This window comes from Argopecten irradians, chromosome 3, assembly GCF_041381155.1.
Source record: "Argopecten irradians isolate NY chromosome 3, Ai_NY, whole genome shotgun sequence".
Taxonomy (NCBI): Eukaryota; Metazoa; Mollusca; class Bivalvia; order Pectinida; family Pectinidae; genus Argopecten; species Argopecten irradians.
Window position 1 is genome coordinate 56716678 of NC_091136.1, and position 26447 is coordinate 56743124.

Here is a 26447-nt window from a genome sequence, read left to right on the forward strand (position 1 = left end):
GATAAAATTGCACACTTTTATTATGGCAAGCACTATTGCATCACACATTGGCAACCAAAATATTAGTATGTGATAACGTTAGTTTTGCTTCAATTATGATAACATTATTACCGTATTTCCCCCCTAATTGCTAAAACTGGATTATGTTTAATACTTCATTGTTTTCTTGTTATTCATACACTTTACAGTATCATTCAAGTCAATTCAGTTTACAGGTAATGTGTCCATGTTCTACAAATATACGGTAGATGTGTTGTTGTCTTGCAATTGATAAACAATAAGCATGTGTTAAAGGGGTATCTTGCAAACGACACAGTTTAATCATAAAGGAAAAATATCTGCATCGTTTAATCAATTTACATAGAAGTTGTATTAACAAACAACCGCGTGGGTGGACGCTAAGTGATTTTTAAAACACCATTCAAGGAAAAACCTTCGTTGACATATATCATATTTTCCAACCATCTGCACACCGATTCCCGGAAGTACTCCAAGAATCAGAGGCAGCTGCAAACCTGCAAAACGTACATGTTCCTTTAAAATTCAAAAACAGTCCGGTTGGTTTGTTTATGCGATGTATACTTAGTAAACGTGTGTCATTTTTGTGCATGTAATGAACACATGTGAAAGTTTTCTTTTTGGGGTTGCCTAGTTTCTACTTGTGAGTTCATGACAATATACAGCGCAACTGCAAAAATTATCATTGCCGTGGGCAAAAGGAATGCACACAGACGACAAGAGCTCACCTCCCTGTTCGAATAAACCTCACAGAGGACGATCAGCATTTGACAAAATTCACAAACGTCATGGTAGTTACAGCTGAATTTCCGAAGTTGCTGTACGTATTTACTTGTGCCTCATTGCTTATTTATAAGCGGAAGGACATGCACTATTTTAAAACAAATTAGTTCTTCTTGAAGTTTATGAAGTTTAACATGATTTTTACTACAAAGACATTACTATCAAACACTGGGTGCTTACATTAAATAAGCAATGGTCATTTATTTTTATTCTGTTTGCAATTTTTTAACTGTACGTTTTAAAAATGTAGGCTCAATGATACCGACAAATGCCGGATGGTAAACAGGTCTCAAAATAGTTCGTGACGTCACGTAGTGCGCGAGAATGGTGGGAAGTTCATTCGAGTGGTCTTTTGACTTTTCATTCGTATTATATGTATTTTGACGTTCGAGAGGAAACGTATCATTTCATGGCGGATTTCGCCAAGACTGAAAGACAACTAAGACAGATGGAAGGAGAACAAACAGTCCCAGGTATTACGTTTACACTCTATCTTCATACGCACTGTCTTCCACTCGAAAAAAAATTTAATGTAATCGTGAATACCGTTGTCTATCAAATTAAAGAAAATGCTCACAGATTGCGAATGCTTCCGTTTGCCACTGTTTGAACTGAAAAGATAAAATAGAGAATCATGTTTGATAACAGAATTTATCACGTTTACACGATGTGTATTAATTTCAACTTGACATTATATTTCATTATTATGTTCAGTGGTTATTATCTTGTAAGTTGTTAATATTAGAAACGTTAAGAAGAGCTAACCTCATAACTGACCAAACAGAAGTTTAAAGGGACAAGTAAACCCTTGTGCAAATATATCGAATGAAATGATGAAAATGGAAAATCCATCTTTCTGTATTATGAGCCGGTCTGTCAAGATTTGTAAAAGTCAAATGCAATAAAAATAGAAGAACAGAAACACAAAGCGCTGCACCAAGGATTTATAAGTGAGAAAGACTTGTGACTGTCTCTTTACATTACTAAACAAAACGACTACTACTCGTCAAACGAAGCACCAATGAAAAGTTTATCAAATTTCACAACGTTTATTACTTGCTTTAAGAACGGCATATTTAGAGGATATGTCTTAAATTTGCGTTAAAAAAATATGACAGCTCATAAAATGACGGCCCGCTTCAGAAAGTAAGACGGTGACCCGCGCACCCGCAAGCTACATCAAAGGCTGCGCCGGCGGATATCAAAGGAAAATTTGTCGTCGCCCAACATCACGGTCAGTGCCCAAACACAAAAGCTCCTGCCTTGTATTTCCCCAAAACCCAGTGTGACTTATCCTTCTCATATACGTCCTTGGCTGCACAAATTAAAGATGCTCCACCGCTGACAAATGGTATTTTTTCACTATTAAAAACAGGAGCAGACGATTTAGTATTTTTCTTCAGTTACAAAAGTTACTTACTTTACACCATAACCACCATTGAAAAGTTCGAGCTTCTAATTTTACTTAAAATTAAAAATATGAAAAATAATTAATTGCATCGAGAAAAAATTCTGTAACACTATATCCTATATGGAATGAAGTACTGAATATGCATGCACCAAAGGCAAAATAATTTATTTTATATTATTTTTTGTGTTAATTAGACTATTATATACACGATTAAACACCAATTATTGTTCAAATGATGAATATCATTTATGCTCTGTCGGCGGTGGAGCATCTTTAAGTAAATACAGACAAAATAGTGGGTTGAAAATGTAGATGAAGCAAACACAAACAATTCTGATAGAAAACACAGTACGGCAAGGGTCAGTAACGCATGCGATTTGGAAAGTAGGTATTAAATATAAATGGATTGCTGCAATGCCAGAGATGGAGCAACTTTCCACTCTATACTTGCGTGTCAATGTACCCCCATTATCTCTGAACAGTAGTCGACACTACCCGTAAATCACGACCAAAACCATCCGATAGCGCTAAACGCTAGGCGATTCATTTGCTGGGACCTAATTTTTCATTCATCCAAAGCAATATGCTGACGCATTATAAGAAAAGAAAAAAAAAAAAAAAATGGCTGCACAAAAGTGAATAGTCGGGCAAAGAAAACCAGTCTAAATGCGTTCATTGGCCTTCCAAAAGTTCTCGCATATTAATACGACAGTCGAGTTCAGCTTACGTTTCCCAGTTCTGACCATTGAAATAAAGAAAGTTGAAAGCATTGAAAGCGGGGCTGCGTGGAAATGTAACCACAGACATAGTCAGCCGGGAGGACGTTTTAGGATTGCTATAGTTTAAATAAATTTCTTTGTACGCAGACAGATTTTGACGAGAGATTTTATTTTTTTATTTCAGAAGAAATTATGCTGGATACATTCACACCATTTTTACTGACTTTAGCCATCCTTGCCCGACTGTTCACTTTAATACTAAAAGCATTATAAAATAATTTGTTTTGCTTTTGTTCATGCACAATCACTACTTCATTCCATGAAGAACATAGTGCTACAGAATTATTTTTTGGGCCTTTTCATGTATACAAAACACTTATGTAATTGTCGGTTTTGCGATGGCGACTGTTTCAAGATGGCAGGTATGTTTTCACAAGACGATTTTTGACCTTTTGATATCATAGATTTATCTGCATGGAATAATGTCATAATACACGTCTTTCATGTTTCAATGGTCAATCATTGTAAATATTTGTGATTACAAAAAAGAGTGAAATGTTATGTATATTGGGCCTTCAAAAATGACAACATAGTATTAGTTCCCCCAACATAGTGGGGAACTTATTGTGTTTACTCTATTTCTTCTTCTTCTTTTGTCACAACTTTGTCCAACCATAAGTCAAATTGCCATGAAATTTTGTGAGGTAATTTGGGTGACCTGCAGATGTGTTGACCGATTTCATTTTTGGGTGACCTGCAGATGTGTTGACCAATTTCATTTTTTCCGACCAGCATCCAAGATGGCCGCCACAGTCTTTCATTGTTCAAAATTGAACTGTTTATAGATATCTAACTACTGGTCTGATTTGCCTGGAATCGATTTCAATATGTAGTTTAAATCAGATTCTAACTTTTTAATGTGAAAAATATCACAATTTTGTAAAGAAAACTAATTTTGTGACTGTTTCAAATTCCCTAAAACCAGAAAGATTTATCTCCCTTTATTCATTGGTCAGCAGGGATCAGTTTAGGTCTAATTTCATCTTTGTTGTATTTTTAGGTCACCTGAAACGAAGTCTCAATTTCCTTTTGTCCATCGTCATACGTTGTATGTCCGTAAACAATTTACATTTTCAACTTTCTTCTCTAAAACTGCTGAAGTAATTTCAATGAAATTTTGCACAAACCTTCTAAGGCATAAGGCCATTCAAAATGGTGAATTATATGGTCCCCACCCCCCAGGGGGCTGTGGGAGGGGCCAAAAGGGATGAAATTTCAAGAATCTTCTTCTCTACTCACAGATGTGGTAGAATCAAATAGTATTTCCCACAGCCCTGATTAGCATGGTGCTGTACGCGTGTCATGCCCTTTTTACCAGACGCCATGCCCCTATAACCTAACGCCCTGCCCTTGTCCCCAGTACATGTTTACCAGGCAGTGGCTTGATAATTAAGTAAACAAAAGAGGCGTGACCACTTCCTGACCCCATGACCAACACCCCAGTGGCCCTAATTAGCAGCCTTGGGCTATTTCCACCTTGGCTTGTGGTGTCACTTTCACGTCTATGTATTACGTAACCTGAAGTCAAGCAGCCAATCGGCAGCCTAGAAAACAATCAGCTGGCCTTTCATTAAGTTTGTTGACTAAAGCTAGTGAGCACTACTACAAAAACAAATACTGCTTACAACTGTAACGCGTGCCCCAAAACGTTATATATAGCGTGATTGCACGTAAAACTCTTCACTCTTCAATCGTAATGGCCGCCATTTTGGGTATATTGTAATAGTCGGCCTGGATTGCTACACAATATTTCAGGATTTTACTAAAAATGAAAATGGTATTAATAAGTTTTTAGAATTTTGTGTGAATCAATTTTTTAGACAAAATGAATAATAATATTAATAGCAAATTAATTAAAACATATGAAATTAAAAAGAAATCTATAGTTACTTGTTTCTCTCTCAGATTAAATTATATTTTGAATACTACTGTAACAATTATCTGTATTATCTGAATTTAGTGCTAATAAATTTAAGAATATTATTTTAATTAATTATCCATGATTGTGAAACATGTTAAACTTCTTTAATTTAATACAGTATTTTTTATATTTCAATATTAAAAGATATATTAAAATAAAAGTAATAGGATTGAAATAAAGGCATTTTTCCCATTCTTTTAATAATATAAATGAAATTGAGATCTTTCTCATGAATCAATTATAGTCATGATCATATGATCGGCAGATTGCAATTTCCCAGATCATTTTTTTACCAAGAATAATTAAATAGATAACCTTTGTGCCCCTCTAATGGTTATTTATCGCCGTCAAGGTGCCCTTTTGAAAATCTAGCACCATGCCCTTTTTTTTCCTGTGGGAAACACTATCAAATACTCTTCATAGATAGAAAGGTCTTAATTATAAGGTCCTTTACCCTGGGGTCTCGTTTCCCCCGGGGAGGGGGTTAAGTTTATATAGGGGAAATACATTTTTGAGCATTATTTGGTCATTTGTAATAGGAAATGAGTCAAATGTTGTCAGAATTATCAGTATCAGATGACCATTAAATCCTATTAACAAATTTTCTATGACTGACCCCCGGGGGCCTTAGGGGCGGGGTCAAATAGGCTAAAACTTCAAAAATCTTTTTATGAAATGGTAGAATCAAATACACTTTATAGATAAGAAGGTTTTAAGGTGTTTTATGAAAATTGTGAATTATATGACCCTGGGGTCTCACGTTTCCCCTTGGGGAGGGGGTCAAGTTTACTATAGTTTATATAGGAAAAACACATTTATGAGCATTTTTTGCTCAATTTTCATAGGAAACGAGTCAAACTTGCTTAGAATTATTAGCCTGAGATAGCATTTTGGTATCGATATCATATCCATAGTGGTCCTGGCCGACCCCCTTGGGGCAGAGGGGTGGGGCTAAAAAGGGTCAAATAGGCTAAAACTTCAAAAATCTTCTTTAGATTCTGGAAATGGTAGAATCAAATAATTACCCGGTATAGATGGAAAGGTCTTAAGGTGTTTTACAAAAATTGTGAATTATATGACCCTGGGGTCTCAAGTTATCCTATGGGAAGGGGGTCAATTTTCTTTAGTTTATATAGGAAAAACATATTTATGAACATTGTTTGCTCAATTTTCATAAGAAATGAGTCAAACTTGATTAGAATTATTAGCCTGAGATATAGCATTTTAACATCCATATCAGTCCTCGATGACCCCCCTTCCAAAAATACTTCTAAGTTCACAGGTTTGATGGAAGTAAATACTCTTCATAGACTAAAAAGTCAAATTTATTAATCACTGACCAACTTCAAGGCCCAGTATATAGCGTTTATATGTCTTTAATTTGTTTCATTATATATTCAAACTCAGGTGACCGATAAGGCCCATGGGCCTCTTGTTAAGTTATCGATCTTACTGTTACTAGTAACACAAAACTATTTTGAGGTCAACTTTTGCAGACCAGGAATCAACATGACTGCCACGGCATGCAATTGGTCAAAATTGAACAAAAGGAAACCTGGTTGAGAACACAAATCTAATACAATTACCGGTAAAGGCATTGCTGTGTCTAATATATTAACTTTAAATGATTTGACTTTTCAAAGAGCATTTTTCTTCTGCGAAATAAAATTTATTTACCGGTAAAACAGTTTCACATCAGCATTCAGGGGAGGTCACTCTTGTCAAATAAGGCTCTGTGGAGATTGGGGGAACTTTAAGTGACCGCACTCGTCACAATTAGATCTTGTTTCATTTTGAATTCAAAAAATTTTGTATATCATTTCTGTATATAAATTTCTGAAAATACAACCAGGAATATGGGAAAGAAAGAAATTGTTTCATCAGAGGAAGGGGCTGATTTTCATCCCCAAATGCACCAAAAATAAATCACTGACAATATATGAGCCATATTCATTGGATTTTTTTCAGGATGCAATTGATAATTTTAAGCTCACCTGGCCTGAAGGGTCGGTGAGCTTATGTCATGGCACGGCGTCCATCGTCCGTCCGTCCGTCAACATTTCCTTTACAGCGCCGTTACAACAAGTGTTCCTGTTTACATTCATTCATTCGATAGACACGTTGGCTGGTAACTGATCTAGTAGGCTGGTAACTGATGCAGTAGATTAGATTTTAGGTGGCATGTAACGAAGGCACTGATTGGCTGAAGCATCGGCAGCCCGACTGATTGCCCCCTGACTGACAAGATCGCTGACAACATTGAGAAGTAGGCGGAGCCAGCGGATCTTTGATGTTCATACCCGACTCTGTTGTACAATGTGTTTGATCACGTTGTGTACTATTTATTTTTTTACAATGTATACATTCAATCACTGTATTAAAAATTTGTAATTGTTTTGTTTCACTTATTAAGCGAATGTTTTGAGGATGTTCCAATGGATCAAACTTTTCATCGTGTTTATTAATGTGTTGGGTTTAGATCTATTGTATCCATTCTAATGTTACATGTAATGTCACAGCCGAATCTAACGTTAGCTACAGTTGTACCTTCTGACTGACTTTTCCCTTGCAAGGTCCGTTTGGTGTGGAAAAACAATGGCTGACAAGAGATGACAGTATGTCTTATCAGAATATATTCCGATCAAACACGGTTTTGATACATACCTGGATGTAACATGTAGTAAGGGATGTTATTTTGGTTGTAGACTCTGAGTTTGAATGCATTGCCTAAATATTTATAATTCAATTTGATTCATATTCGAGGTAATGTACTCGGACGTTGGCGCATGGGCGGCGGTAGTTTACAAAATGTAGGTTAATTTTAGCCGAGAAATTGTCAACACTATATTCAAATGCATCTCTCTGATTAAATACTGGTGACAAAGTTAAAAAAATCTACGCATACAGCATTCTGGAATAGCATCCCCTACTAACATCCAGGTATGTGTCAAAGCCGTGTTTTATCAGCCAATTTTATAGTTTAGTTTGTTATCGGCTAATTCTCAGAAAGTACTGAAGGGATCTTTCTCAAATTTCATATGTAGGTTCCCCTAGGACCCTAGAAGTGCATATTGCATTTTGGGACTGATCGGTCAACAAGATGGCCGCCAGGTAGCCATCTTGGATTTTGATAGTTAAAGTTTGTTACCGCTATTTCTCAGAAAGCACTGAAGGGATCTTTCTCAAAATTTCATATGTAGGTTCCCCTAGGACCCTAGTTGTGCATATTGCATTTTTTGGGACTGATCGGTCAACAAGATGGCCGCCAGGTAGCCATCTTGGATTTTGATAGTTAAAGTTTGTTACCGCTATATTTCTCAGAAAGCACTGAAGGGATCTTTCTCAAATTTCATATGTAGGTTCCCCTAGGGCCCTAGTTGTGCATATTGTATTTTGGGACTGATCGGTCAACAAGATGGCCACCAGGCAGCCATCTTGGATTTTGATAGTTAAAGTTTGTTACCGCTATTTCTCAGAAAGTATTGAAGGGATCTTTCTCAAATTTCATATGTAGGTTCCCGTAGGACCCTAGTTGTTGCATATTGCATTTTGGGACTGATCGGTCAACAAGATGGGCCGACCAGCCGCCATCTTGGATTTTGATAGTTAAAGTTTGTTACCGCTATTTCTCAGAAAGTATTGAAGGGATTGTTCTCAAATTTCATATGTAGGTTCCTCTTGGACCCTAGTTCTGCATATTTACATTTTGGGACTGATCGGTCAACAAGATGGCCGACAAGCAGCCATCTTGGATTTTGATAGTTAAAGTTTGTTACGGCTATTTTCTCAGAAAGCACTGAAGGGATTGTTCTCAAATTTCATATGTAGGTTCCCCTAGGACCCTAGTTGTGCATATTGCATTTTGGGACTGATCGGTCAACAAGATGGCCGCCAGGTAGCCATCTTGGATTTTGATAGTTAAAGTTTGTTACCGCTATTTCTCAGAAAGCACTGAAGGGATCTTTCTCAAATTTCATATGTAGGTTCCCCTAGGGCCCTAGTTGTGCATATTGTATTTTGGGACTGATCGGTCAACAAGATGGCCACCAGGCAGCCATCTTGGATTTTGATAGTTAAAGTTTGTTTACCGCTATTTCTCAGAAAGTATTGAAGGGATCTTTCTCAAATTTCATATGTAGGTTCCCGTAGGACCCTAGTTGTGCATATTGCATTTTGGGACTGATGATCGGTCAACAAGATGGCCGACCAGCCGCCATCTTGGATTTTGATAGTTAAAGTTTGTTACGGCTATTTCTCAGAAAGTATTGAAGGGATTGTTCTCAAATTTCATATGTAGGTTCCCCTAGGACCCTAGTAGTGCATATTGCATTTTGGGACTGATCAGTCAACAAGATGGCCGACCAGCCGCCATCTTGGATTTTGATAGTTAAAGTTTGTTACGGCTAAAATCTCAGAAAGTACTGAAGGGATCTTTCTCAAATTTCATATGTAGGTTCCCCTAGGACCCTAGTAGTGCATATTGCATTTTGGGACTGATCGGTCAACAAGATGGCCGCCAGGTAGCCATCTTGGATTTTGATAGTTTAAAGTTTGTTACCGCTATTTCTCAGAAAGCACACTGAAGGGATCTTTCTCAAAATTTCATATGTAGGTTCCCCTAGGGCCCTAGTTGTGCATATTGTATTTTGGGGACTGATCGGTCAACAAGATGGCCACCAGGCAGCCATCTTGGATTTTGATAGTTAAAGTTTGTTACCGCTATTTCTCAGAAAGTATTGAAGGGATCTTTCTCAAATTTCATATGTAGGTTCCCGTAGGACCCTAGTTGTGCATATTGCATTTTGGGACTGATCGGTCAACAAGATGGCCGACCAGCCGCCATCTTGGATTTTGATAGTTAAAGTTTGTTACCGCTATTTCTCAGAAAGTATTGAAGGGATTGTTCTCAAATTTCATATGTAGGTTCCTCTTGGACCCTAGTTCTGCATATTACATTTTGGGACTGATCGGTCAACAAGATGGCCGACAAGCAGCCATCTTGGATTTTGATAGTTAAAGTTTGTTACGGCTATTTCTCAGAAAGTATTGAAGGGATTGTTCTCAAATTTCATATGTTAGGTTCCCCTAGGACCCTAGTAGTGCATATTGCATTTTGGGACTGATCAGTCAACAAGATGGCCGCCAGGTAGCCATCTTGGATTTTGATAGTTAAAGTTTGTTACCGCTATTTCTCAAAAAGCACTAAAGGGATCTTTCTCAAATTTCATATGTAGGTTCCCCTAGGACCCCAGTTGTGCATATTGCATTTTGGGATCTGATCGGTCAACAAGATGGCCGACCGGTGGCCATCTTGGATTTTGATAGTTAAAGTTTGTTACCGCTATTTCTCAGAAAAAGTATTGAAGGGATTGTTCTCAAATATCATATGTATGTTTTCAGGATGCAATTGAATAATTTTAAGCTCACCTGGCCTGAAGGGTCGGTGAGCTTATGTCATGGCACGGCGTCCATCGTCCGTCCGTCCGTCAACATTTCCTTTACAGCGCCGTTACAACAAGTGTTCCTGTTTACATTCATTCATTCGATAGACACGTTGGCTGGTAACTGATCTAGTAGGCTGGTAACTGATGCAGTAGATTAGATTTTAGGTGGCATGTAACGAAGGCACTGATTGGCTGAAGCATCGGCAGCCCGACTGATTGCCCCCTGACTGACAAGATCGCTGACAACATTGAGAAGTAGGCGGAGCCAGCGGATCTTTGATGTTCATACCCGACTCTGTTGTACAATGTGTTTGATCACGTTGTGTACTATTTATTTTTTTACAATGTATACATTCAATCACTGTATTAGAAATTTGTAATTGTTTTGTTTCACTTATTAAGCGAATGTTTTGAGGATGTTCCAATGGATCAAACTTTTCATCGTGTTTATTAATGTGTTGGGTTTAGATCTATTGTATCCATTCTAATGTTACATGTAATGTCACAGCCGAATCTAACGTTAGCTACAGTTGTACCTTCTGACTGACTTTTCCCTTGCAAGGTCCGTTTGGTGTGGAAAAACAATGGCTGACAAGAGATTACAGTATGTCTTATCAGAATATATTCCGATCAAACACGGTTTTGATACATACCTGGATGTAACATGTAGTAAGGGATGTTATTTTGGTTGTAGACTCTGAGTTTGAATGCATTGCCTAAATATTTATAATTCAAATTGATTCATATTCGAGGTAATGTACTCGGACATTGGCGCATGGGCGGCGGTAGTTTACAAAATGTAGGTTAATTTTAGCCGAGAAATTGTCAACACTATATTCAAATGCATCTCTCTGATTAAATACTGGTGACAAAGTTAAAAAAATCTACGCATACAGCTGGAATAGCATCCCCTACTAACATCCAGGTATGTGTCAAAGCCGTGTTTTATCAGAATATATTATGGTCGGTTGTACATTGTACCCGATTTGGTTTCACACACCTTGCGGTAAAGTTATAATTAGTCAGAAGCAGGTGATTTCTTTTCTGTACAATTTCTGACTGACTTTTCTGCTACAACAGTAGCTCTTTCCATACGTACTTCACTGATTAGTGCTGATTTAGAGTTTATTCATGAGGTAATTAAAATGTATTTGTGTAACCTTTTTACATTATGAAGCTTACGATGCCGATTATTTTATGTAATAATCGACGACAGACATTTCCAACTGTTTTAGCTCCGCCCCTACATTGAAGCGACAGCCAATGAGAGCCGTGCTTACACAGCTCATTGAATGTCGTTGGCAAACTGAATAGTTACAATGCAACCTGACTAGCTACCAATCAAGCGAACCACCTACTAGACTGGCCGTCACACGTACGCTTATTGTAACAGCGCTGTAAATCCCTACTAGTCATAGAGTTCTGCATGGAATGTAACCAAATTTGGCCAGAAACATCCTTAGGGGAAGGGGAACAGAGCTTGTATAATTTTTGACTCTGACCCCCAGGAGGGGCCGGGCCCAATACGGGAAATAGAGGTAAATCCTTTAAATCTCTACTAGTCATAGAGTTCTGCATGGAATGTGACCAAATTTGGCCAGAAACATTGTTGGAGGAAGGGGAACAGAGTTTGTATAAATTTTGCCTCTCACCCCCTGGGGGCAGGAGGGGCGGGGCCCAATAGGGAAAATAGATGTAAATCCTTTAAATCTCTACTAGTCATAGAATTCTGCATGGAATGTAACCAAATTTGACCAGAAACATTCTTGAAGGAAGGGAAACAGAGCTTGTATAATTTTTGGCTCTGACCCCTGGGGCAGGAGGGAGGGGCCAAATAGGGGAAAAAGAGGTAAATTCTTTAAATCGCTACTTGTCATAGAGTTCTGCATGGAAATTTGTAACCAAATTTGGCCAGAAACATCCTTGGGGGAAGGGGAACAGAGTTTGTATAAATTTTGGCTCTGACCCCCTGTGGGCAGGAGGGGCGGGGCCCAATAGGGGAAATAGAGGTAAATCCTATAAATTGCTACTTGTCATAGAGGTCTGCATGGAATGTAACCAATTTTGGCCAGAAACATCCTTGGGGGAAGGAACAGAGTTTGTATAGATTTTGGCTCTGACCCCCCGGGGGCAGGAGGGGCGGGGCCCAAAGGAAAATAGAGGTAAATCCTATAAATTGCTACTTGTCATAGAGTTCTGCATGGAATGTAACCAATTTTGGTCAGAAACATCCTGGGGGGAAGGAAAACTCTCTGCATGGAATGTAACCAATTTTGGCCAGAAACATCCTGGGGGGAAGGAGAACAGAGTTTGTATAAATATTGGCTGTGTCCAACTGGGGGCAGGAGGGGCGGGGCCCAATAGGGGAAATAGATGTAAATCCTTTAAATCGCTACTTGTCATAGAGTTCTGCATGGAATGTAACCAAATTTGGCCAGAAACATCCTGGGGGGAAGGAGAACAGAGTTTGTATAAATTTTGGCTCTGTCCCCCCAGGGACAGGAGGGGCAGGGCAAAATAGGGGAAATATAGGTAATAAAGGTAAAGCCTTTAAATTGCTACTTATATTAGAATTCTGTCTGGAATTTAACCAGAGTTTGTACAAATTTTAGCTCTGACCCCCTGGAGCAGAAAGAATGGGTCGCAATAGGGAAATAAGAGGTAAATCATTAAATTCCTTCAGAAAAGAAACAATGATACTATATTCAGAACATTACTTGTCATTTCAATAACCAGGTGAGCGATACAGGCCCTCTGGGCTTATTGTTTGTATTGTCATCTTGCAGTAAAATGAAAAAGATCAAACTTTTCAATGGTGGTAATGTTGTAAAGTAATTAATTAATGACTTTTGTAACTGAAGAAAAATACTAATTCATCTCCTGTTTTTAATAGAGAAATTGAATACCATTCTTCAGTGGTAGAGTATTGTTAATATTTTTATCATGATTTGATTCAGTTTTTAATTTAACCAAGCCTAATTACTGATTCTAATTTTAATCTATTGTATGAGAATGTTCCTGAGGAGCCAGCAGTTATTGGAAGAAACCAAAATTAATATCCTCTATTTCATTATAAGGACCGTCATGGTATCAATTAAATGGGGCTGTTAGAAGGGAGATAAATCCATCTTTTAGTAGGTAACACCAAATAGCCTTTCTCGATATTTGAGGGGTATTTCCCCATCTTCATGACTATCCTGATTTTATTAACAACTGTATTTTCCATTTCTTGTAACTATATAAATATCATCTTCTCAGTAGATAAAAATTGGTATTTCATAAAGATAAAATATAATAATTACAAAACCTTTATGTCTAGTAAACATTGAGTAATGTTTATTAAAGTTTGTATATACATTGTACCTGTACATGTCTGATTAGATGGAAAATGTACTGAAGTATACCGAGGTATCCTGGTAATCAATGGTAGTTGATAAATGATAATATTTAGTGATAATGCTATAGTTATTTTGATAATTAGCTGAAATAATATGCCTGCCATACACATTCTAAAGTTATCTTTAGCAATATAGACATGTACCATTAGCTCAGTTCATCAATAAATGATAGGCTAATGTGCTCCTTTGCTCCTATAAACAGATAATAACCCTTTGACCTACATTGTGTGTGCCTACATCGATTTTGTACTTTGAGCTATGATTGGAGCAGCTTAACAAAGAAAAAAGAGGGAGTAAAATTCATCATTAGCAGTATATATACACGTTAACACAAGAAAACATCCCCTTTGATCGAGTCTGTATTCTGTTGTGCATTCATACTTTGCTTATAACGGTACAGTTGTTGGTTTGGGATGAACTGCTGGTGGGATGACTAAACTCTCCAATAAACATATCAATAAGTATCATTAATACACATCCATAGTCAGTCAGTCTTTCTATGCAAGTAACTTGCTACTATACATAAATATTACTATATTATTAATCTGCATCTTTATAGATCCCCATCAGTGATATACCATGTATAGAACGTTTGTAATAAAACGCTGATTTTGGTTGACTCAATTGATTTTCATTACCTTGGTACATTACTTTAAACACTTTCCAACTCGCACATGGTGGTCAGAGTGAAATTGGTAATCTATTAAAGCTATGTTAGAGGCAGCTAATAACATGTATAGCAAACATAAAATAGCCCCCCCAAAAAAACCAAACAAAAAAAATGATGTGTGTACAAAGTGAAAAAGAGCAGTAATTGACTAATTAGTTAATATGTCATCACTGTCAATGGGAATATGCCTAATTAACTAATTAGTTAATATGTCATCACTGTCAATGGGAATATGCCTAATTAACTAATTAGTTAATATGTCATCACTGTCAATGGGAATATGCCTAATTAACTAATTAGTTAATATGTCATCACTGTCAATGGGAATATGCCTAATTAACTAATTAGTTAATATGTCATCACTGTCAATGGGAATATGCCTAATTAACTAATTAGTTAATATGTCATCACTGTCAATGGGAATATGCCTAATTAACTAATTAGTTAATATGTCATCACTGTCAATGGGAATATGCCTAATTAACTAATTAGTTAATATGTCATCACTGTCAATGGGAATATGCCTAATTAACTAATTAGTTAATATGTCATCACTGTCAATGGGAATATGCCTAATTAACTAATTAGTTAATATGTCATCACTGTCAATGGGAATATGCCTACAACCTTTATAACATTATTGAAATAAAAAATATAGACATAAGATAAATATGTCTCCAAGATATCACAGAACCATATCGTAAAGATGACACTGTTCTGGTGAGTTACATCACGTTTGGTGGGGCTGAGTGATGTTTCAATCACTGGAAGAGTCAAGTTAGAAAAAATTCTGTCAGATCTAGAACAAATTATGAATATATTATGAATGGATAAAGCACAATTTTAATCAGCAGAAGTCATCGTTCAGTATGTGCAGCAGTTGCAGTAGATATATATACACATGTGTGTAGTGTTACTGTTCTTATTTTGTCCGTCCCTCTTATAATCCTGCTCCGGGGACAAATTTTACAATTTTTGTAACTTGTTGAAAACAGCAAGTGCCCTAAATTTGTACGTGCTAAAATATATTTTTACTTACAATCAAATATCTGTATTCAGATTACAGTTTTTTTATATTTAAAATCATTTATTTTTGCATGATGACGTGCAGTGTATATCAACAATATTATAGTAAGAACTGTGTCCCCATATTTTCTATTAGAACAATTTTTCACAATCATTATGTCATTTTTACAGTTGTCTCTGATAAAAACCACTTGCTAAAATAAGCAAATGCATATTTTTTATCCCCCGTTTTCTCCAAAACGAGAGATATTAATTTTTGTTTGTCCGTCTGTCTGTCTGTCTGTCGCACTTTGTTTCCGTGCAGTAACTGTAACAAATGTAAACCGATTTTCTTCAAACTTGGTGACAAGGTTAAATGCCTTAAGGGCTTGGCCAAGTTCAATCACGACTGTTGATGGACCTTATATAGCGGATTTATGGCCCTTTGAATGACTAAAAACGTCATTTTCTTCAAACTTAGTAACAAGCTTAAATGCTTTTAGGACTCAGCCAAGTTCGATTGCAACTTTCAAAGGACCTTATTTAGCGGAGTTATTGCCCTTTGAATTACTAAAAACATCATTTTCTGCAATTTCCGTGCAATAAGTGCCTGGCCAGGTTAGATCAACACTTTCAGCAGATGTTATTTATCAGAGTTATGGCCCTTTAATTTACTACAAATGTCATTTTTTTGCAGTTTCTGTGTAATTACTAACAAATGTTAAAACTTGGTAACAAAGTTAAATGCTTTAAGGGCTTAGCCAAGTTCGATTGCCACATTTGGCAGATCTTAATTGGCAGAGTTATGGCCCTTTGATTTAATGGAAAAAAAGTCATTTTCTGCCACTTCATTACAATAACTGTATTAAATATTAATCCATTTTCAAACTTGGTAACAAGGTTAAATGTCTTAAGGGCTCGGCCAAGTTCGATCGCCACTTGCGACGGACCTTATTTAGCAGAGTTATGGCCCTTTGATTCAATAAAAAGGAAAAAAAAGTCATTTTCTGCCATTTCCCTGCAATAACTCTAATAAATATTAACCGATTTTCTTCAATCTTGGTAACAAGGTCAAATGCCTTAAGGGCTTGGCCAAGTTCGATTTCAAATTTTGGCCGACATTTTGTTGTGGAGTTAGGGCACTTTGATGTACTAAAAACATCATTTTCTGCCATTCCCTTTGCAATAATTGTAACAAATGTAAACCAATTTTCTAAAAAGTTAGTATCAAAGTTAAATGCCTTAAGAGCTCAGCCAAGTTTAATGGTCACTTTCAGCGAACATTATTTTACACACCTTACAGTAAAAATTAAAAAATGAACTGAAGTCTGATTCGGAAGTAAGTTACTTCCGAATAAGTTACTTCCGAATAAGACTTCAGTTCATTTTTTCATGTTTCAACCAAGGTTAAAAACATAACTTCAGTAATGTTTACCTACAGTATGTCCTGAAAGCGGGGGATGAAAATTCCACGAATTTGCTTGTTTCTCTTGCGATTCTGGTAAATATACTTAGAAAAAGCAAGCAAAACAGCCTAAAGTTTGAGCACTGCAGCTATCATTCAATGATAAGGAATCATTTGAGAGTGTTTGAATTTTAATAGGCTAATATAGGCCTGAATGGATTTAATTGGGTAATAAGTTTATGTACTGTTAGCTATATAGGTTGTGTAACAGCTATATGGTCAATACACATCACATGTATAGAGTACCTCCACTATCAATGTCAATAATGTCATACACATGAACAACGACTTGTACTATACCTATAATTATCTATGATAACTGAAGTGTGTCATGAATAACCTGTTATTATGAAATCATCATTTGTTCTCTATATTGAGATCAGGTTAAGCTATTCATTTATACTTTATACCTTATTTACTACAAAAGAAGAGGATAGTGACACCGCCGTGACAATGATTCCATGATTTCTATGAATGTCTTTCTTACAGCTATACATTTTGCGATCTGTGATCACCAAGGAATAGAAGCATTTGTTTGGTAGCAAACACTATTACCAGTTGCTTATAGCTCCTACCTACTGTACATAGCCTAAAAAGGAGATGGAGGGTAGATATTTTATCTTTGTAACTGAGTTAACATATAAGGCTTGCCATGTAGAAACTACATTTATTTTTAGGTCATCTGACCCGAAGGGTCAGGATGACCTATAGTCGTCATGTTTCGTCCGTCGTCGTCCGCCGTCTGCCGTGCGTTAACTTTTAACATTTTTAACTTCTTCTCAAGTTCTACCAGTGCGATTTGGCTGAAACTTGCATGAAATGATCCTGGCAAGGTCCCGACAAAGTGTTGTTATTTTTTGGGTCGATCCAAAATCCAAGATGGCCGCCACAGCCGCCATCTTGAAAACACATTTTGAACTTCTTCTCAAGTTCTACCAGTGCGATTTGGCTGAAACTTGCATGAAATGATCCTGACATGGTCCCGACAAAGTGTTGTTACTTTTCGGGTCGATCCGAAATCCAAGATGGCCACCACAGCCGCCATCTTGAAAACATATTTTGAACTTCTTCTCAAGTTCTACCTATGTGATTTGGCTGCAACTTCATCTGCATGAGATGATCCTGACATGGTTCGACAAAGTATTGTTACATCTCTGGTTGATCCCAAATAGAAGAAGGCTACCATGACACTATATCTGATTAATTTCCTACATGTTAAGGCCCTTGGGCCTCTTGTTTGAAATAAAATTTGTTGGGGGAAATGGAAAATGATCCTGACATGGTCCTGACAAAGTGACACCATATGAAATTAATTTTACTATTGCCAAGGTAGTCAGATGACCGTTAAGGCCCTTTGGGCCTCTTGTTTATATTCTTTGTTTCTTTCGTCACAGTGTCGGCGTCTGGGTCACCACTGCATGGCCACCCGGTCCAGATAGTGATCACTGGGGAGGATCACCAGTTTGAACTGGATGAGAGTAGGCTGGAGGAGATCTTGTTAAACCCACGAATACAGGACAAAAAGGTTGTGGTAATCTCCGTAGCTGGGGCATTCAGGAAGGGCAAGTCCTTCCTCCTCAATTTCTTCCTCCGCTACATGAATGCAAAGGTATGATGTCACAGTCTTATAATAGGAAATGTTCAAAATCAAACTTTTTTTCAAGAGATATTTTATAATCATAGTGATGCTACAGTACACTTTGTTTCTAGCCCAATACACTCTAGGCTCGCACTAACTTTCTGTTTGCTTAGCAAAAGTTGCGAAAGTGATTTTTTTTCTCTTTAGTAAATAAGAATTTCATTTAGCAAATTGTGCATTCACAGCATTTCATAATGAAAGACATTCAATTAATAAGAAGCATCTAATAATGTATTTTATGCATCAATTGAAAAGTACACACAAACCATACTTGCGCTAATATTGTTACTTTACATCCGGATCCCTTCAACATTAAAATATATATGGTACAGTAACTGATTAATTTATCAACTGTTTTAGATTTTCTATGAAAGTAATCCAATTGAAAAAAAACAATGTTTGAAGCTTGTGTCGCGTGATTCAATATCAGGTGTGTGAAGAAAAACTTAAGAATTTTTTAGCAATTAGCCAGATCGATTCATTAATAACGAAAATGTGAATGGGTAGCGTGAGCCCAGATTCCAAGAGTTACTTATTATATATACTCTGGTATATATTATTTTATTAGTTACTTATTCTATCCTTTCAAGTTCTGTTCTGTCATTTCTTGTTTCAATTTCATATGGAGAAGGAGATGCTTATGTCTTACAAACAAATATTAAAACTGGCTCTTATAAAATTACTATTTCCATTACAAATTAATAGTACATTTGTTATTGAATTCAGTTCCAATCATATGTAGGAAAAAGATGTTAATTGCACTCTTACAGTACACCTTTTAATTTAAACCACATGTTGGCTAATCTCTGAAAAAAGTTTTCTTTGGAGGACTAATAATCTTGTCCATTAAGAAGACAGGTATATCTCAACCTGAGTGAGAGGTTTTTGCTATTCCGTCTTTGTATATTACAGAGTTACCTCCCTTGCAGGTAGGTATCAATTGTTTAGTGAGCGAAACTGACATTATTTTCTCTGAAAAGTATGATGATAAACTCACAAACATGTGACATCTTAATCAATACCTACCAGCAAGATCAGATAACTCTGTAATATGCAAAGATGGAAAAGTCAACCTGAGACTTGCAGATGGCTGATGGTCAAATCCTTCATGCCACATGTATCAATGACATCATGTCATTTTCTAGCAGATATGAGCTGTCTTTTTCCCTTCACAATACCCTGGTCAATTATGGGAGAAAGAATTATCTTGAAAATTAGTCATAGAAATTAATGTCATAGAAAAAAATCCAACATTTGGTAAAATAGATGTATAAGTGTGTGTGCTTCCTTGCTTTAATGCCAAATTATCAATAATATGTTTGTTCTTATGTAGGGTCATCCGGAATGGTTAGGAGGAGAGGATGCACCTTTAACGGGGTTCTCATGGCGGGGCGGCTCGGAAAGGGAGACCACCGGTATCCTCATGTGGAATGAACCCTTCATACGTAAAATACCATCAGGAGAAGAGGTAAAACTATGTCAAAGTCTGTGATGTACATATATATCATGGACAATAAACTCTTCATAAATATGTACAATACCATCAAGAGAGACATAACACTACTCTTATTGTCTTTTGTCTGTCATTGTCGGTTATGTGTCCAGGAACAAATTACATTTTCAACTTCTTCTACAAAACTGCTCAAACGAATTCAATGAAATTTTGCATAAACCTTCTATGACAAAAACCAAACAAAATTGTAAATTATATGGCCCCCATCCCCATGGACTAAAATTTCAAACATCTTTTTCCCATCTTGCAGATGTGATAGAATCAAATACACTCAATCAAATGTACTCTACATAGATAGAATAGTCTTAAGACTCTTTTACAAAAATTTTGAAGTTCATGGTTTGGGATCTCGGATTTTTCCCTGGGGAGGGAGTCAAATGTACTATAGTTTATATAAAGAAAACTTATTTTGGAGCATTGTTTGTTCAACTTCAATAGAAAATGAGTCAAATTGGTTAGAATTATTAGTCTGAGTTAGCATTTTAACATCATATCCAGTTTGGTCCTGGCTGACCCCTAGTAGCCTGAGGGGCAGTTCAAAATAACTAAAATTTCAAAAATCTTCTTCTGAATTCACAGATTTGGTAGCCTAAAATATTCTTCATAGATTAAAAGGTCAAATTGATCAATTCATTGTATGACTTCAAGAGCCTGGTCGGTGTAATTGACCAATATATATATAGTGTTTATATGTATTCATTTTGTAAGGGAATTCAGATGACCGTTAAAGCACATAGGCCTCTTGTGTTAACTTACAGCTGTTTTATAAAATAACTGAAAAATCATTGATTTAACTGGTTTACCTTTATTTGTGGCTAGGTGGCCGTGCTGTTGATGGATACACAAGGTGCTTTTGACAGTGAGTCTACAGTGAGGGACTGTGCTACAGTGTTTGCTCTGAGTACTATGCTCAGCTCTGTACAGGTAATGTATCTCTTTCATTGTATTACCTACAAAATTGCCTATGTATCATTGTTGGTTTTATCATCAGAGAGGTTCCTGGTAATACTGAAGTTTCATGGTGCTGGTCATTCTCTAACTTCATGCAGCTTTGCAGATCTTCCTTACCAAAAGCGCTTACTTGGGATTGCTTTTGGTGTTTGAAGGTCAAAATTCAGCCTTGCTTACTACTTGTACATGCTTAATGCTGCTTTTGAGGTCCAAGTCAAAAGACTCTTTGTGCTGAACTTCAGTTTTCTTGAGCTAACATTTTATGTAAAACATTTATCAAAAGTCGTTACTCTGTATTGCTTAATTTCAATCATACTTGAGAGAGGCAGGTCTTACTTGTGGAAATAAAATTGGGGGGTTGGCAAGCTACACATCCTCTTCCATTACATTTTTTTGTTGGTTTGCTTTTTTTGTTGTATGTATTATTATGAGAAATACAATTGTTTTAGATATCGTTGATTTTAAAGGCAATAAATAGGCTATCCTGTGGTTGTAAGTGTGTAAGAAAGCTCACACAGTTTGATGACATCAGCAGCACTTGTGGTATAACTAAGGTATACATTGTTGATGATATCGTAATGCTACTTTTAACAAGGCTTTCACATCCAATTGAAATGAAACTTGATCAAGTTGCATCAGTCAAAAAACATGGATAAAGGTTGAGGAAAATTTTACTCAATTTCATTTTTGGGTTTTGGGTTTTTGGGATTAAAACTTTGGTTAGTGGATTCTGAAAATTACAGTAAAGCCTCCTTTAAGACTAGTTTATCTTAATCTAATCTTTTTGTGACTTGTAGGGTTCTTACTTCATGTACTACATTTGTATCATATCATTGAGAAATTTAATCTTGAGGGAGAAATATTTGACCTATTTGTCGAATGGTCTTAACAAAGTCAGATAGGGGGACATAATTATATGTCATCATTGTTTTGGAGACAAATAATCAGCCCTGATTTGGAATGTTTTACTTCAATGCTTTTGACTAATGTATGATTATTGCCAACTTTAATTTTCCAGGTGTTTAACTTAACACAGAATATCCAAGAAGATGACCTCCAACATTTACAGGTAGGGCATTATGTCTGTCTTTTTAGCTTATTTTGCATCAATCGGTGACATTAATCTTATGAATTTATTTTTCCATTGGGTTGCCTCCAGCTCATGTATTATTTAGTAAGTAAAAACTTCCTATCAAAATTTAGTGAGGACATTGTCTTTTTAAGCCAAAAAAAAAGAAAAAAAAAAAAAAACTTTTTGATTATAGTATTTATTAGTTGATACCTGGTAGACACTTTTTCAAGCCAACAGAATAAACAACAGTCTTTCAATGGATGTAATTGAATATTTATTCTTTGTTATTTTTAATATAAACATGTTTTTGAGGAAATTTAGAAGATACATTTGTCGCAATAAAAGGCATCTGTTTTTATGACTTAGTGATCAAACAAAAGTTACAGTTTTCTGATATTTGTCAACAGTTTTAGTTTTCAGTATTTATATTATACCAATGTTCAGCTAAACTAAATTGTCTTTTCAGCTATTTACAGAGTATGGAAGACTAGCCTTGGAAGCCAACGATAATGTCTCCAAACCATTCCAGGTAATTCACCCAGAGCATATCACTGAACTAATTGAGTTCAAACTATAGATGGTAAATCTAAAAAAAAATGACAAATTGTGATAAAACATTTGGTGGTCAACAGGCGTTAAAGTTGTATATTAAGTTTCATATTTGAAAAGTTATAAAATAATTACAATAAAATATTGATTTTCCACGTGTACACTAAAAAAGCTAGGAAATATCCAAACTGTTCTGGTCTATTCCGATCTATATGGATATTGCCGATGTTGGTCACGTGATACGACTTGGGAGGTTCAGATCTATACTAGTATTGTTAATGTTGGTCACATGATGCAACTTGGTTTTCTGATATTACCCGAAAGTTTAAAACATACTGTTGACTGTGGTAGTTCTTTAAAAACGTGTGATATTTCATGCAACATATACCACTATGTCAATAGTATATTGGTGCTTTTGTGGATCTGAACCATCATATACGCATCCATATTCACACATTGACTGTATGTTTGGTGACAGTTTCTGATGGTGAAAATTACAAGAAATGCAACTTTAACTCATGCTTGTAGGAAAAGGTATGGTAGTCAGTAGGCTTTTAGTTAATCACTTAGGGGCCTGTTTCCATTCAATATATCATGGCATTTAGGTGTGTAACACATGTTGCTTTTTAGGTCACCTGAGACGAAGTCTCATGGTGACCTATTCTAATCGCCTTTTGTCCGTCGTCGTGCGACGATAAACTTTTTACATTTTCGACTTCTTCTCCAAAAGCACTGAAGCAATTTCAATGAAATTTTGCACAAACCTTCTAAGGCATAAGGCCAATCAAAATTGTGCATTATATGACCCCCATCCCCCAGGGGGCTATAGGAGGGGCCAAACGGGATATGGTAGAATCAAATACTCTTCATGGTAAGATAGGTCTTAAGGCCCTCTACAAAAATTGTGAATTATATGACCCTAGTTTACTATAGTTTATGTAGGGAAAACACATTTTTGAGCATTATTTGGTCATTTGTAATAGAAAATTAGTCAAACATCGTCAGAATTATCCCTATTAAATGGCCATTGAATCCTATTAACAAATTTTTAGGTCATCGTGTTTCGTCCGTCGTCGTGCGCCGTGCGTCATGCATAAGACTATTTATACAAAAGCCTACTCCTCCTTAACCCTTGAGCGGATTACATCCATATTTGGTGTGAAACAACATTGGGGAAGGACAATCATGTTTTATATAAATGAGCCTGGTTCGACCCCTAGGGGCTGAGGGGTCGACCCCTAGGGGCTGAGGGGTGGGGCCCAAAAAGGGCAAATTTAAATAATTTAAGCTTTAAAATCCTACTCCTCTTTCATCCTTGAATGGATTTCATCCATATTTGGTGTGAAACATCATTGGGGAAGGACAATCATATTTTATATAAATGAGCATGGTTCGACCCCTAGGGGCTGTGGGGTGGGGCCCCAAAAGGGCAAATTTTAATAATTTAAGCTTTAAAATCCTACTCCTCTTTCATCCTTGAATGGATTTCATCCATATTTGGTGTGAAACATCACTGGGGAACGACAATCAAATTTCATATAAATGAGCCTGGTCTAACCCCTAGGAGCTGAGGGATGGGGCCCAAAAAAAGGGGAAATTTTCTTAATTTTAGCTTTTAAATCCTACTCCTCCTTCATCCTTCGATGGATTTCATCCATATTTGGTGTGAAATATCATTGGGGATGGAAAATCAAATTTTATATAAATGAGCCTGGTCCGACCCCTAGGGGCAGAGGGGCAGGGCTCCAAAAGGGCAAATTTTTAGCTCACCTGGCCCAAAGGGCCGGTGAGCTTATGTCATGGCGCGGCGTCCGTCGTCCTTCCGTCCGTCCGTCCGTCAACATTTCATTTAAATCGCTACTAGTCATAGAGTTCTGGATGGATTGTAACCAAATTTGGCCACAAACATCCTTGGGGAAGGGGAACAGAACTTTTATAAATTTTGGCTCTGACCCCCCGGGGGCAGGAGGGGTGGGGCCCAATAGTGGAAATAGAGGTAAATTCTATAAATCGCTACTTGTCCTAGAGTTTTGCATGGATTGTAACCAAATTTGGCCAGAAACATCCTTGGGGGAAGGGGAACAGAACCTGTATAAATTTTGGCTCTGACCCCAAGGGGGCAGGAGGGGCAGGGCCCAATAGGGGAAATAGAGGTAAATCCTTAAATCGCTACTAGTCATAGAGTTCTGGATGGATTGTAACCAAATTTGGCCAGAAACATCCTTGGGGGAAGGGGAACAGAACTTGTATAAATTTTGGCTCTGACCCCCCGGGGGCAGGAGGGGCGGGGCCCAATAGGAAAAATGGAGGTAAATTCTATAAATCGCTACTTGTCCTAGAGTTCTGCATGGATTGTAACCAAATTTGGCCAGACACATCCTTGGGGAAAGGGGAACAGAACTTGTACAAATTTTGGCTCTGACCCCAAGGGGGCAGGAGGGGCGGGGTCCAATAGGGGAAATAGAGGTAAATCCTATAAATCGCTACTTGTCATAGAGTTCTGCATGGATTGTAACCAAATTTGGCCAGAAACATCCTTGGGGGAAGGGGAACAGAACTTGTATAAATTTTGGCTCTGACCCCCGGGGGGCAAGAGGGGCGGGGCCCGATAAGGGAAATAGAGGTAAATCCTAAAAATCGCTACTTGTCCTAGAGTTCTGCATGGATTGTACCACCCAAATTTGGCCAGAAACATCCTTGGGGTTAACAGAATTCGTATAAATTTTGGCTTTGACCCCTGGAGCAGAAAAAGTGGGGCCCAATAGGGGAATTAGAGGTTAATATTCAAATTCCTTCAGAAAATAAACAATGATCTTGTATTCAGAACATTACTTGACATTACAAACCAAGTGAGCGATACAGGCCCTCTGGGCCTCTTGTCTTAATTTTAGGTTTAAAATCCTACTCCTCCTTCATCCTTCGATGGATTTCATCCATATTTGGTGTGAAACATCATTGGGGAAGGACAATCATATGTTATATAAATGAGCCTGGTCCGACCCCTAGGGGCTCAGGGTTGGGGCCCCAAAAGGGCAAATTTTCTTAATTTTAAGCTTTAAAATCCTACTCCTCCTTCATCCTTGGATGGATTTCATCCATATTTGGTGTGAAACATCATTGGGGATGGACAATCAAATTTTATATAAATGAGTCTGGTCTGACCCCTAGGGGCTGAGGGGTGGGGCCCCAAAAGGGCAAATTTTCTTTATTTTAGCTTTAAAATCCTACTCCTCCTTCATCCTTGAATGGATTTCATCTATATTTAGTGTAAAATATCATTGGGGAAGGACAATCATATTTTATATAAATGAGATAGGTCCGACCCCTAGGGGCAGAGGGGCGGGGCCCAAAAAGGGGAAATTTTCTTAATTTAAGATTTTAAATCCTACTCCTCCTTCATCCTTAGATGAAGTCATCCATATTTGGTGTGAAACATTATTGGGGAAGGACAATCATATTTTATATACCGTCTTTGCATATTGCTATTGTTGCGTCATTATTTTGTGAGCGCAATTCATGTTGTTTTCTCCGAAACGTATGACGTTATGCTACTAAACACATGACGTCACAATCAATACCTATATATACCCACAAGTGCAGATAACTCTGTAATATGCAAATTCGGAATAAATGAGTCTGGTCTGACCCCTAGGGGCTGAGGGGTGGGGCCCCAAGGAACTTTAGGTGAGGACAATCATATTTTATAAAGGACCGAGCTAAGACCCATGGGGATAGTACGGCGGATGTCCAAAATACTGAAATTTGCTGAAATTTGCTTTGCTGAAATTTAGCTTTAAAATCTGACTCCTCCTTATATTAATCCATGAAT

General features: G+C 37.1%; 2 protein-coding genes across 3 annotated transcripts in view; one reads left to right on the forward strand and one right to left on the reverse strand.

The window, feature by feature from the left end:
* Nucleotides 1–870, reverse strand: part of LOC138319173 (transcriptional-regulating factor 1-like) — a 61315-nt gene extending 60445 nt beyond the window's left edge. For both annotated transcript variants that reach the window (XM_069262120.1, XM_069262119.1), the window contains exon 1: nucleotides 747–870. The gene's annotated coding sequence lies outside the window, so the exon portion shown is untranslated. The remainder of the gene's footprint in view (nucleotides 1–746) is intronic.
* A 254-nt stretch (nucleotides 871–1124) lies between these two features.
* LOC138319174 (atlastin-2-like) overlaps nucleotides 1125–26447 on the forward strand; it is a 34336-nt gene continuing 9013 nt past the window's right edge. The window contains exons 1-6 of the mRNA XM_069262121.1: nucleotides 1125–1274; nucleotides 18289–18503; nucleotides 19867–20001; nucleotides 20866–20970; nucleotides 22016–22066; nucleotides 22536–22598. Of these exons, the coding sequence (XP_069118222.1) occupies nucleotides 1175–1274; nucleotides 18289–18503; nucleotides 19867–20001; nucleotides 20866–20970; nucleotides 22016–22066; nucleotides 22536–22598 (669 nt within the window). The 5' untranslated portion in view covers nucleotides 1125–1174. The remainder of the gene's footprint in view (nucleotides 1275–18288; nucleotides 18504–19866; nucleotides 20002–20865; nucleotides 20971–22015; nucleotides 22067–22535; nucleotides 22599–26447) is intronic.